General features: G+C 35.0%; 1 protein-coding gene and 1 non-coding gene across 4 annotated transcripts; both read right to left on the bottom strand.

Moving 5' to 3' along the window:
* Window positions 1-779: 779 nt before the first annotated feature.
* On the bottom strand, window positions 780-13,796 carry LOC112019545 (protection of telomeres protein 1b; the record flags this gene model as incomplete). Of its 3 annotated transcripts, XM_065762756.1 has the most annotated exon segments (10): window positions 780-932; window positions 3,067-3,125; window positions 3,236-3,312; window positions 3,488-3,769; window positions 4,665-4,753; window positions 5,113-5,177; window positions 5,394-5,583; window positions 12,418-12,554; window positions 13,455-13,526; window positions 13,628-13,733. In XM_065762756.1, coding segments are annotated over 8 exon segments (975 nt in total), but the record flags the coding sequence as incomplete, so codon positions are not given.
* LOC112019550 (small nucleolar RNA snoR113) lies at window positions 13,437-13,545 on the bottom strand. Its single transcript, XR_002883699.1, has one exon. It is a non-coding gene; the product is annotated as a small nucleolar RNA snoR113 (small nucleolar RNA).
* Window positions 13,797-13,802: the final 6 nt, after the last annotated feature.

The raw sequence follows: 13,802 nt of genomic DNA, 5'->3' as shown, positions 1-13,802 counted from the left end.
ATGACTTTATCACCCAAAATTGTGAAATTTCAGTCTTGTTAAATGTCACTATTTCTATCTATGGGCTTTACAAGGGAAGAAACTAATGTCTGAACCTCAATGTATATAGGAAAGATAGTTTTCAGTAAACACAGTTCTGTTGGTACAAAGACATTTTCAGGTGCAATCTAGGTTCCAATATATTTAAGTTACATTAAAAGTCGATCTGAAACTCACCCTTCTAAGTGGCAAGAGAAAAGGTAGAAATTAGTTGGTATGATAGAGAGAGACATCAACCTCATGTAAAAGCAAAAAAGCAAGGAAGTCGAAGTTCAATTGTTATGAAAACATTTCTTTTCACGTGACACAAGAAAATATTACAAAGTTCCTCAAATTTACTATGTTGCAATTCAAATGAACATCTATGTATACTTTCAATCACATGACCTATTTAATAGTAATGCAACTTATTTAGATAACTCAATTGGTCATTTTATTAAAATGTGTATGGATAGTCATTTGCAACATCATGAGTTAGAAGAGATCCCTCTAAACTGGTTTGCAGTAAAACATTGTCTCACAAAATATATGATTAGAAAGGTATCTTGGAACTCTTTAGTATGGATCACTTAATTTGCATTCATTATTTTTTGGAATCTCTTCCTTTTGAGCTTTCCCTTTTATTAATAAAATTATTTATTACTTATAAACTTGTGAATACATACATGTTGAAAACAATAGGGGCATCTTATAAGGAAATTTTTTTTATCAATATGGAAAGATTTGAGATGCATTCTTACCCCATCTTCGCCATACAAAAGAGCATGGATTCTGGCAGTTGGATCCTCTAGGGTCAACCTGATCCTGTAAGTCCCAAGTGGAGAGAGGAAGTCCTCAGCCTGCCATGGACGTGCTGCTACAACTCGGGCAACACACTTGAATTTCGTTGTTACCTAAGAGATGCAAAATTCATCAAGCACTGAGATAAAGCTTGTATGGCCCCTGCATAATTTATAGCCTCCTCCAAATTTCCAGGTCAAAGCATCACAATTACCTCTTACCTTCCCTCCCAAACCCTAGTTATTTCCCTACCCAAAGAACACAGACAGTTCCCAAATTTATCCTACATTACTTTCCCACTTTCGCTCAGAATTTTAGATTTTTACCATCAAGATCAGTTTGAGACTTGGTGACCAAGCAAAATGAATTGATCAATAAGGTCTACCATTTTTGTTTGGAAGAGATGGGGGAAAGGGAGAGGCACATACCCCTCTCATTGATCTTTTTCTTCCTCTTTAGTGGCAGTTATGGCCAATTATGTTAATTAGTACATTCTAGCCACCTTACTCTCTCCTCTACCCCCATCTCCCTCCATTCCAAAAATACCCTCTCTTTGATATTTTATGGCTTCTCTGTTGGCACTGGAACCTAGAACCCTAGAACCTATCCCACCCTCTAGAACAGTGTATTAGATAATCTAGGGGAACTCCTAGTGGGAATCAAATCTAAGATGTCTAGGTCTACAACTCATCCCAAACCTCCAACCACTAGGTTGCACCTTGATGGGAAGCATATCTATGGGCACTTATTTAGGAAACAACGTATATCTCTGTAGGGCTTTAGGATTCAAATTCTAAACAGCAAAGCCTTAATCCAAAAAATTTGAGGCCAGCTATTGATCCTTGACAGATTAGATTGGGTTGGCCACATGAATTCTTTTCCTCCATTTTATTCTATCTGAAGTCATGCTCTTTGTTACATACCTAATTGACACGTCTTTCTTATTACTTCTAATATTATTTTTGGCCTTCCTCTACGTTTGTTCGTTCCCTCAACTTGGATCATCTTACTCTTTCTTACCGGTATATTACTCGCTCTCCTCTGAACATGACTAAACCATCTCAAACTACTCTCATCATCAATAGGGCTACCACTATATTTAGACGGATTTCCTCATTTCCATTTAACAAAATAAATAAGAAATTGATACAAGGTCTTGACTCTCAAGGCTATGTAATGTAGACTCTTTAAATAAATAAATAAATAAATAAATAAAACCCATTTCTCAGCATTTCCATTTAACAAAAGCATCAATAAGACACAACACCTCTAGATTTCATGGTTTTGATTCAATTGTATTTTAAGCAAATGCTAAAAAAATGTATAATTGGATCTTAAATAGATGTCCTTGAATATGAAAAGAATGTCAATGTAAAAAGAATTTCCACCCACGATCAAGTCAACCCATCAATAAAAGAAATAGGTTCAAAGTACACTTTGTGTAACTTTTAGTTAATGTTACACAATCCAATATCTTTTTTATTGTCCAAGTATTCCAGCAAACCCACCTTAGATAATATTTTTTTCCTCATACCCATCATACTCGTCCAATATCAAGATGATCGAAAATTAAAACTATCTCATCAATAAATTATTTGAGATTTTAGTTTTTATACTTTTTAAAATAGAATAAATACATAAATTTATGATTTGAATAGTAAAATGACATTTGATTGATTAAAGTTTGACGTACATGGTAAGTATAGAGATAAGAAGTGTAGTTACCAGAGGAATATAAAAAATATTAATTCAATTTACTAAGTGGTGTCACTTTACCAAGGTGTAACTTATACTCTATATATATGTAGGACTAATACTCATTTATAAGATTATGTTTATGATAACATGTAGAACAAATAGAATTGGTAGAATTCCCATGCGATGCCCAAACAACAGTTAAAAAATGGACAATTCTAGAACAGTTACAAATTCCTAGAAGTTTTATATTACAACCTTCCTAACTAATGCACAAATTCTTCTTACATGAGAATTACTTGCCCATAAGAAGTGCTTAAAAAAAACTACCTACGAATCCGTAGATGATAAGTGATTGAAAGTCCCAGAATTGCAGGGAAGCATAGGTGTGGTTCTTTGTCGAAATGAACAAAATTCGATGCTCCAGAATTAAAAAGTTGGGGAGAAGACATTATCATTATAAAGTTCACGGACATCAAAATAAAAAGAATTTAGATGTTACATTTAGATGCATCAAAAGAAAAAGAGTTCTCCAGGGAACAGATATGGTACCTTTGAGCAGGTGAGAATATCCATTAATGTAACAAATGGCACATTATCATAATCTACCACTGCACATTTGTTGGGGAGAGGGGGTGGGGAGAAGATATCATTATAAAACTTCCACAACATGAAATCAATATTATTTGACCTTTAATCAGAGAATTAATGAATGAGAAACCTGTAATATTTGAAGGCCACGGAAAGCTTGAGTATGGAATCCGTCCCCATTTCAGTGATAACCGCTCATTATATAACCTAAGAAAAACAATTACATTGCTACATTTTCTTAGCAAAATATTGATGCCATATCCACTCTTTCATTTTATGATAATTAAATAAAATTTAAAACTAAAAAAAAATAGAGAAAATAGATTTTATATTATTATTATTTCACTGAAGTGTCAATCAAAGATTCAAAAGCAACAATAACCTTTGCCATGCTGATACAAGATGGTCCTCATTTCGCGTATATTGAAGCTTTGTGAAAGGTGTCAAGACACCACGCCATAATCCTGAATGCACTTCACAAAGTACGTTCACAAATTTTACCCATTTTCCAGTATGTAGAAAGCGGAGGAGATGCTTCTGCATGCCTTGGTCAAAGATCACCCTTAAGACGGTTCCAACAGTAGGAAAAGTACATAATACATCTCTTGGCAGGGGCACGGGTTCCAATTGTAAAGGAACAGGGTTATTCAGTTCATCATCTAGCCTGTCATTCATAGTAAAAAAAAATTGAGATCACACACACACACACACACACACACACACACACACACACAAACAAATAACCAAATTTTGCTTTCTAGAGCTTCAAGATCACTTGTAAATCAAATATCTGAAGAATAAATCTTCTTATGGACATTATTGGTCAAGCTTATCACCTTTTTCTTTTTAATTTTAAAATTTGACAATTACAATGTGAGAGAGAGAGAATTTAAACCTTAGATGTCTCCATTGGAAACACCAAAAGGTGCCAATTGAGCTATACAAGGCTCTTGGTGTCAAGTTTATCACCTTAAACACGAGATAAATGAGTAAATTCAAAAAAAAATTCAAGCTAGAATTACTCCACTAGGCAATCAAGAATGGACATGACAATTCTTAAAAAACTTAGACATGACACAGTAGAGACATGCAAATAAATAAAGTAACTAGTCGGTAACCCATGCAATGCATGAAAAAGTTTTAATATAATATAATAGACAGAGGATGACTGCTAACAGTGAGAGCTAATGGGCCAATGAGCTTTTTCTCCTGCCAGACACCACATTAACACACTGAGCTTTTTCTTGTGTCTGTGCTTCCTGGCCACGAGGCATGAAAGGGTAAGGTGATGCTCCTACATCACACTATTTCACATTTCACATATAGATTGGAGTCGATATTTAACAGGTCAGGCAAAATAAAACCCATTCAAGTGTTGTGGGTAAAGATATATTAAACACTACTACACGGATTGCAATTACCATTCTGTTGTCTTTAGACTGAGAAAAGTTACTGAGTACCATATAAACTTATAGTGAATAAGAAGTTCAACTGCAATTCATCTGCATTACAATTAGAAAGATTGAGTATAACTCGAGATGAAATACTAATCAACTCACTTTGTAGGAAGACTAATTGGTGGAGCATCAGTTCCATCCCAAAGAAATGCCATCCACTCATCTTTAGCAACCTCACAGATATGAACTATCTTAAGGCACAATACATTGAAAATATGAAAACTGATCAGTACTATAGGAGACAGAAAAAGGATAATAACTTGATCAGGTCAGCCACTATATAATCTTCAAGCACAACCAAGAAAAAAAAAAAAGGAAAATTACATTTTTAAACAACCCTTAACCCATAAAAACTGCAAACACAACACCATTCCACTTAAATGAGCAGGGGTTTAATTTGTTAATTTCTAAAACCTCAACATTTAACTTTTTTACTTTGAAACTATTACACTTAAAATGTAATTTTCCCAAAAAAACAAAAGAATAAACTGCATTAGTCTTTATGATTAACTAATGTACATAAAATGGTACAAAAAATTTGTTGAATTACCTTGCATATCAAATTAACGCGTTCTTCTTGTTTGATTTCTCTCAAAAACAAGAACTTAGTCAGCCCTACAAAGCAAATGCATAGTTCAAAGCTTTGCATCAAGATGAAATGCACAGTTCAATTCCAGCATTGTAACAGAAAGGAAGGAAATGAAGAAGTTGCGAGACATGTTAAGAGTGAGTCAGGAAGACAAAATTAACCATGACTTTAAGGAGATAGTATAAATATGAAAGAGAGTTGAAATCGTTGTTTAGTGACATCAATGTACTCTTAAAGAGTACCTTCATCAAGCTGAAAATCAACCAACCATTTACGCAGGCCTTTTATAAAAGTCTTGTCAAGGTCTCTTGGGCGAAATTTTGAAGAAACTTGATAAGGAAGACAGTCTTCACCACCGTTCCCTTCATATAAAGCAAAAGAAGAAAACCTCTTATTGAAAACAGCATTCACTTCCCCACAATGAGTTTTCATCTGCAGAAGAACATGCCCCAACTTTTAGCATGCATAAGACAATATAGTTGCATTAAAAATAAGTAAAATGACTCCCACAAAAATGCATAAGGTGGAATAGAGAACAAAGCCAATTTAAAAATTAAATTAGTGAATACTTGTACCATCTGCCTTCATTCCTTTCAGAGGGAAGTTTTTCAACTGAACTATTTTAGGTGTACGATTATATTATCTGAAGCTAATTTGAAGATACATTAAAAAATGTACATCATGCTTCATAATAAGATATCCATTAACAAATTTAAAGGCCTTAACTCCTTGAACATTTTCACACGTCAACCATATGGTACAACCCCAACGGGTAGCACAATCAGCTGAGGACCACACCTTATGAAGCAAGGGTCACTGCTTCAAATCTCACATTCCCTCTCCCCTGTGAGGCAAACAATTACTTATCAAAAAAAAATTTGGAATAAGCAAAACATTTTGAAGACTATTGCAGGCCAAAATTCATTTATTACCTTAGACAAAATGGTGTAAGCTAGAAATATTGAGCTCTCCACTTTTTCTAATTACTCATTTCCTTCTTCCTCTCCTTTTCCATATGTTGTTTCATCCATTAAAAGAATATATGACCTCGTTGGAGATTGCTGGTGTTTCCTTTTTTTTCTTTTTCTTTTTCTTTTTTTTCTTTTTTAAAAAGTAAAATTTACACAGGTTGTGCCCTAAAGGTACACCAGCACTAAGTACAAAAAGAACAACTATCAATCACCTTAAGCATATTGGACCAAGAATAAGGACCAAAAGCATTCACCCACTCAAATAGAGATTTGACTAATGAAAATTTCAGATATAGAACAGAATTCTCACAATCCTCAAAATGTCTGGCATTTCTCAACCTTTAAATGCTCCACAAAAGACAATGTGATATCATGTCCCAAATTAATATTTCTGCATCTACCAAACCTGCCTTTCCAACAAGCTAATATGCCTGCAACCGTTTGTGGCATCACCCATTGAACCCAAAAGAGAAAAGATCAAAAGACCAAACTCCAAAGGTCATGGGCTACAGGGCAATGCAAAAGCTCGTGATCCAATGTTTCCCGAGCCATCGTACACATACAACACCAACCAATAATAATGACTCACCTCTTTCTGAGATTATCAACTGTGAGAATTTACCCTAAAACTGCTGTCCAAAGAAAGAAACTGCCTTGGTTTGGACCTTAATTTTCCATATGCTCCTCCAGGGAAAATATGAGCAAGTTGGAGGGTTGGTTCAACACAGACTATAATAGGATTTAACAGCCAAGGCATTCTAAGAAGATGATATCCAACGCCTTAAATCTTCCCTATTTAGCCTATGCTCGGAATATAGGATATTTATGAATATTACTACTGATTTTAATTCCTAATCTTTGACTGATCTCACAAAGTAATGCCCCCAATGATAATTTTTCCCAAATGATCAATCTGCCATTGAAACCTCCTTATCACAAGCAACAGTAGAGTTCCAGGAAACACTCCATCAGCGGTTGCCCTCCACACCAAGAATCATGCCACTATACGCAAGGACCATCATCCACCTCACAGCTAGTGAAACAAAGAAAGCTTTCCCAGCCTTTCCTTATATTCTTCCATAAACTCACCTCTTTTTTTCTTTTCTTTTTTTTTTTTTTTTGATAGGTAATAAAGAACTATTATTAATGAAAAAATAAAGAATAGTACAAGTTGTTCATGACGATAAACAACAAGAAAAAGATAAAACAAACAGCAAAAAAGCGGGAAATCAAGAAACTAATCTAAGAGAAAACATAAACTCAGAGAGAGAAGAATAATCAGTAAAACCCCAACAATGAAACCACTCAAAAGGCTACATTGGCATAAAACCTTTAACTCATCCAACGTCTTCCATAAACTCACCTCATACGAGCCTGTGACCCTATTAAGCATCACCCACCCCACATGCTACCATATTTATGGTCCACAACCCTTCTCCACAAAGCCCCCTCTCAATTGCATTCCTCCATTTACCTAATAAAGCTTGATTGAACACAACTACGTTCTTAATGCCTAACCCTCCACTTTTAGTTGATTCACAAATTTTCATCCTTTTTCTTTCTCCTTTTTGATAGGTAAAAATAATATTATTGAAACGAGACTACTTCTTGAAAATAAGCACAAAGTAGCCTAAAGAATAACAATGGGAGAAATATCTACATATGAATTGACTCTAAGAAGATGTGAATAGAGTTACTATCAGTAAGACCCAATACAAAAGACTACTCATAAAGAGAACTAATGAACAAAGCTTGAAATTGAGAAGACGTGCACTCCACATTTTCAAAAGTATCAAAAGTACACTGATTTCATTCCCTCCATATCAGTGGCAGAGCCACATTGAGACCATTGGGGCCCATGGATATATAACAATTCAAGAAAATTTCAAAGTAATGCTACTTCCACATTATTTTCACAATAAATTTCATAACAAAATTTAGGTGATAATTTGTTACTGATTCTTATTTAAGCCCACCGGTGACATCGCTTTCTACCTACCACTAACAGTTTACACTTGCACTCAAAATTTGTTATGAAAATGTTGTGATCCTATCATTTTTTTTTTATATAAAACTTTATGACTAGTAAACAGTGACACTTCTTGGAACTCTAAAACTTTTACCGATTGAATTGAATTTCTTACTTTTTAATATTGACTATTTGACTAATCTATAAATTTAAAAAATAAATAAATTTATAAAAAAATAAAAAATAAAAAATAAAAAACTAGTATTAAAATTTAAGTTCAATTGCAAGACTCCAAGCATTTGTATACAGAATAAACTAAATTACAAAAAAAATAAAAATAAAACCCTTTAAATAGGGATGATAATTGACATGATAAAAACGGATAATTAACATAATTTTTTACCATTAAAGTTTCAAGTTTGCATGTTTTCAGATTTAAAATACAATTTCCTAACACTGCACACACTTTGACGTTGATCAATTTAACCAATTTTAAAAAACCAATGAGTATCTAGCTAAAAAGTAGATAAATTAGAGCTATATCTTACCATTTCTTTGGGTACTTTCAAAACTAAATCACATCTATAAATAACGCAAAAAATATTAAGCATATTTACATTTTCATTTTCATGGAATCTAATTTAATGGACATAATTTATCATATAAATATAACATGGTTATAAAGTAATTGTGTATTAAACTGTGTTGATACTTAATAGTACTATTTGGCCCTCCCAATGACAAATTGCTGGCTCTGCCACTGCTCCATATAGTCCACATCAAAGATAATGGAATAAGATTCTAGATATCTGAATATGGTCCTCGACATAGCCACTCGCATAATAAATCAAGAACCTTCTCCAGTAAAACCCATTGAACCCCAAACATCATAAATATAAAGCTCCACAACTCGAAAGCCACGCTACAGTGAATCAAAAGGTGATCCACAGTCTCCCTGCTACAACAACACATACAACACCAACTCACCATTGAATAACCTCTCTTGATGAGATTCTCACAAGTGATAATTTTCCCTCAAGCAGCTGTCCACAAAGAAAGAAACTCTCCAAGGGGCCTTGGCCCTCCATATGGCCTTCCAAGGAAAAGGCATAGCGCGTGAGCCCCACAATGTCTCACAAAAAGATTGTATAGTGAACTCCCACCCCAATACTCTTTAACTTTCATCTCATCCTATCATTCCCCATTAAGGGGATTGTGAGAGTTCAACAAATGGAAAAATAAAGTAACCTCATCAATCTCTCGCTTATGAATTCCACACAACAATTCCTACTTTGCCCCTCCACCAATCTCTCCAATAATGATTCCACATAAGCATTCTTATACATGAAAATTTCAAATAACATAGAAAACATCAGCTTTAAAGGCTAATCCCCACATCAAATATCATGCTAGGATCAAACTCAACTACCAAAACCTACATCAAAATGAATGCACTGTAAGAAATGATCTCCCGTCATTCTAATGCTCCTCCAAAACCCACAGCCACGAATGCCTCAAATAGGTTTCGATAACCATCCACCCCATTCCTCCCCATATTTCACAGTAGCTAATTGTCTCCACAAATTTTTTTCCTCCATATCCACTTTCCTAACTAAGATTGATTGAAAGCGGTAAGTTTTCAAATCCTTAACCCCTCCCCCCTCCCCTCCCCCACATTAGCCAAAGGCGTGCACACCTTACCCCATCACACCAAGTGGTGCCTGTACTCCTCTGTAACCTCTCTATTCTATTCACCACATTGGAGGGAATGGTGAATAAAGATAAATAATAGTTAGGCAAGCTTGAAAGCGTGCTCTTCAATAACGTTGACCTTCCCCCTTTAGATAATTACATCCTCTTCCAACCAGCTAAACAACATTGAAATTTCTCCAAAATGGGATTCCAAATTCCTGTTGATTTAAAAGAGGCCCCCAATGGCATTCCAAGATAAGTCATAAGAAAATACCTCACCTTGCAATACAAAAGATTATCCAGTTCATGCACATTCTCCACCTCACCCATCGGCAACATCTCACTTTTTCCCAAATTAACCCGCAACCCAATCACTGCCTCAAAACAAGTTAGTAACAATCAAATGTACAAAATCTCTTCCGTGCTTGCATCACAAAATATAACAGTGTCATCAACAAATAGAAGATGTGAGATAGACATCCACCAACATTTCCCACCTCAAAACCTTTAATAAGTCTTTCCTCCTCCATCTTCTATAGCATTCTATTGAGAACCTCCATGACAAGGATGAAGAGCAAAGGAGATAAAGGATCCCCTGCCACAGTCATCTAGATGAGCAAAAAAAAACCACAACAAGACCCATTAACCAAAACAAAAAACTGTATTGTGGTGATACATGTACAAATCCACCCTCTCCACTTTTCACCAAACCCCATCCTCTCCAATACATAAAGAAGAAGCTCCCAATTAACATGGTCAAAAGCCTTTTCTATATCCAGCTTATAGATAATGCCAAGAATGTGACTTTTGATTTTGCTATCGATACACTCGCTCATTGGCAATGACTACTGAAACCAAAATTTTTCTCTCACCTACACATGCATTTTGTGATGCAAAAATAAGTTTATCTAGCACTCCCTTCAATCTATTTGCCAACAACTTAGCCACAATTTTAAAACGCTTCTGGTCAAACTGATAGGTCTAAAATCCCTAACATTAATAGCATTAGGTTTGAGGATTAATGCTATAAAAGAGGAATTATGTGATTTTTCAAACTTATCGTATTTATGAAATTCCTCAAAAACAGCAAACACATCTGCTGCAACCACCCTCCAACAATGCTAGAAAAAGGCCTAGTGAAAACTTAAACTCATCACCAATTCCACCCCACAAGAAATCCTTTTGCAACTTTTCAATAGAAAGAGCAACCCCCATAGAATTAGGGAATAAAGATAGGTAGCATTGGCAGGTTGGATAATGTGCTATTAATTAAAGTGACTCAGCCTCCCTTAGAAAAATACATCCTTTTCCATCCAGCTAGTTGTTTCTCCATTCTTTCCACAACAAAGTTCCAAACTACCTTCTGGTTCAAAGTTGTCCCTAAAAGAAGGCCCAAGTATTTCAGTGGGAGCATCGCCACTTTACATCCCAATTGTCAACTAGATCTACAACATTCTGCACAAGACCTACCAATACCAATTTTGAATTCCCTAAATATATCTTTAAACTCGACACAGCATGGAACCACACAATTACACATTTTGAATACCATATTTGCTCTGGGTCAACCCCACAGAAAATTAATGTATCATCTGCAAATAGTAGATTTGAAACCATTAATGTTGAGTCAGTTGAACCCCCTACCTTGAAGCCCAAAAAACATCTCCCTTCAACAGCCTTCTCCATTAACCTACTCAAAGCCTCCATAACAATTATAAATAATAAAGGAGATAATGGATTAGCCTGTCTCAACCCTCAAGAGCTTTGGAAGAAACCACACAAGCTACCATTCACTAAATCATAAAAGCGGATGGTGGAGATTCAAGAAACAATCCAGTAATCCACCTTTACATTTCACCAAAACCATAGCCTTGCAACAAATATATGTGGAAATTCCAGTTAACATGATCATATATGTTTTCCAAATCTAGCTGCACAACACCCCTGGCATGCCCGTCTTCAGTTTGTTGTCTTAACATTCATTGGCAATAAAAACAGGCAGTCTCCCTCTAACAAAAGCATTCTAGGACTCAAACACCACCCCTGAAAGCACTGTCTTCAACCTATTAGCATTGGCCCATTTCACTTCCCACCAGCCACCTAGGCCATGCTCCACTCCCAATTTTAAAATTAGTTCAATACATACATTGATGATCCAACCCAATCCCCTCATTCAAATCACACCCATGCAAAGCCACTTGGCTCCCTCTCCCCCAAGTACAACATTGCTAATGTGATTCTTCTTTCATTCAACATTAATCAAAAATAAATAAAAATTTATCCGCATTTTTATGATGACTTCAAATGTTTTCTATTATAAATAAAAGAAATGCCGTCCTTCCCATCCTTCTTTGCTGAATCTTATTACTTTGGCCGTGGTTGTCGTTTAAGGTAGTCAGTGGTTTTGGAGACCCTTTTTTTTATAGCTTTTTGTTATCTCATTTCTGATAATGAAATATGAACTGGTAAAAAATATAAATAATTAAAATAAAAACCCTGGGAGATCCAATAATTTACTAAACCAGAGAACTTGAAAGAAAAAGAAATTGACAAATTGCCTATATCTTAAAAATTTATCACCTAGAAAAGCATAGTGGAAATCATATTTTGGAGGAATTTACAATTAGGATATACCACAACATGAGAGAGCTGAATTATATCCCCAGCTGACGCAACGTGGGGAAGCATTTCCATACTTTCAGCAAAAAAATTAACTGAAATCCCAGGTTTCGGGCGTGATTCATCAATTATTTTTAGTGTGCAAAAGCAATCTGCAAACAAATCATAATACTTGCTAAGAGTACTAAAGTGCAAGAATATTCATAGCAACAACTTGAATACTGAAGTTCACTTATCAAAAATGGTTTTCAAAAAGGTTTGCATAAGGAATTATGAAATTTACGATTGTTAAAGCACATGAAGAAAACTAAAATCATTGGATCTCAACTAAAGCAGAAGCAGAAAGTTAAATTTTCAAATAACTATTTAGTATTTACTGAGTGACTTTTACATACTATTTACTGAGTGGCTTGATTATGAAAATTAACATATGTAATATGTGCAAACTTTGACTTTAGAATTTACTAGGAAATGAAAGCCACGCAATTCAGAACCAACCAAGATTCCCAAGATTATCTAAAGCAATGTTCAAGAATGCATTTTTTTTCCTCCCAAAATAATAATTTTCATCTAACTTCAAAAGCTGGAGAAGATTTCTTTGTTTCAAGATTTGCATAGAGATCTAAAGCAAAATATGCCATCCACAACAATGAGATGATTCTAAGATACTCATGGTCAATCCACAACTCTCACTAGTCCTTTTGTAATATTGAGAAGAAATTGATTCAGCCATGAAAGAAAAGAAAATTCAAGTTGCAAGATTGGGAATTAGAGTCCCTAGCATCTTCCATGAATTTAATTAGTTAAAATAGTAAAGATAAATTATGATGGAACCCATCAAAATGTAGACTTTTTTTTTTTTTTTTGGAGTTAATAAAATCACATATCATTTGTTTCTCCTCATAAATAAAGAGGGAGAGAAAAAAAAAATACCCAAAAAACAAAAGTGGAAAAGATAGTAAAAAAGATGTTTTAAATTGGCAACATTATTAGATTATATGAAGAAAGAGAGAGAGAGAGAGAGAGAGAGAGTAGTGGCTCAGAGCAGACACCTTACTTATTGCAGTTTTCATCAGTCCACTACCAAACCAACTAAAAAAACTGGTAGCAGCAGTAAGACCGGCCTTTGTGTCATCATCGCCCAGCAATAAATTACCATTTTCATTCAAACAAACGGAATAACATAGAAATGAAATGCATATAAAAGAAAGAGAGAGAGAGATACCAGTGCCCTTGGATTGCTTAGGGAAACCGATCTCGAAGATGACGCCGATGAGGTTCACCTTCTGGTTTATGGAAGTAATGGCGTCCCTTATTTGAAGGAACTTGTAGTCATCATCCACCATCTCTCTCTCCCTCCAAAACCCTATCTCTCTCTCTCTCTCTCTCTCTCTCTCTCT

This window comes from Quercus suber, unplaced genomic scaffold, assembly GCF_002906115.3.
Source record: "Quercus suber isolate HL8 unplaced genomic scaffold, Cork oak 2.0 scaffold_472, whole genome shotgun sequence".
Taxonomy (NCBI): domain Eukaryota; kingdom Viridiplantae; phylum Streptophyta; class Magnoliopsida; order Fagales; family Fagaceae; genus Quercus; species Quercus suber.
Note: the sequence above shows the minus strand (reverse complement) of the source record. Positions and strands in the feature narration are given on the sequence as shown.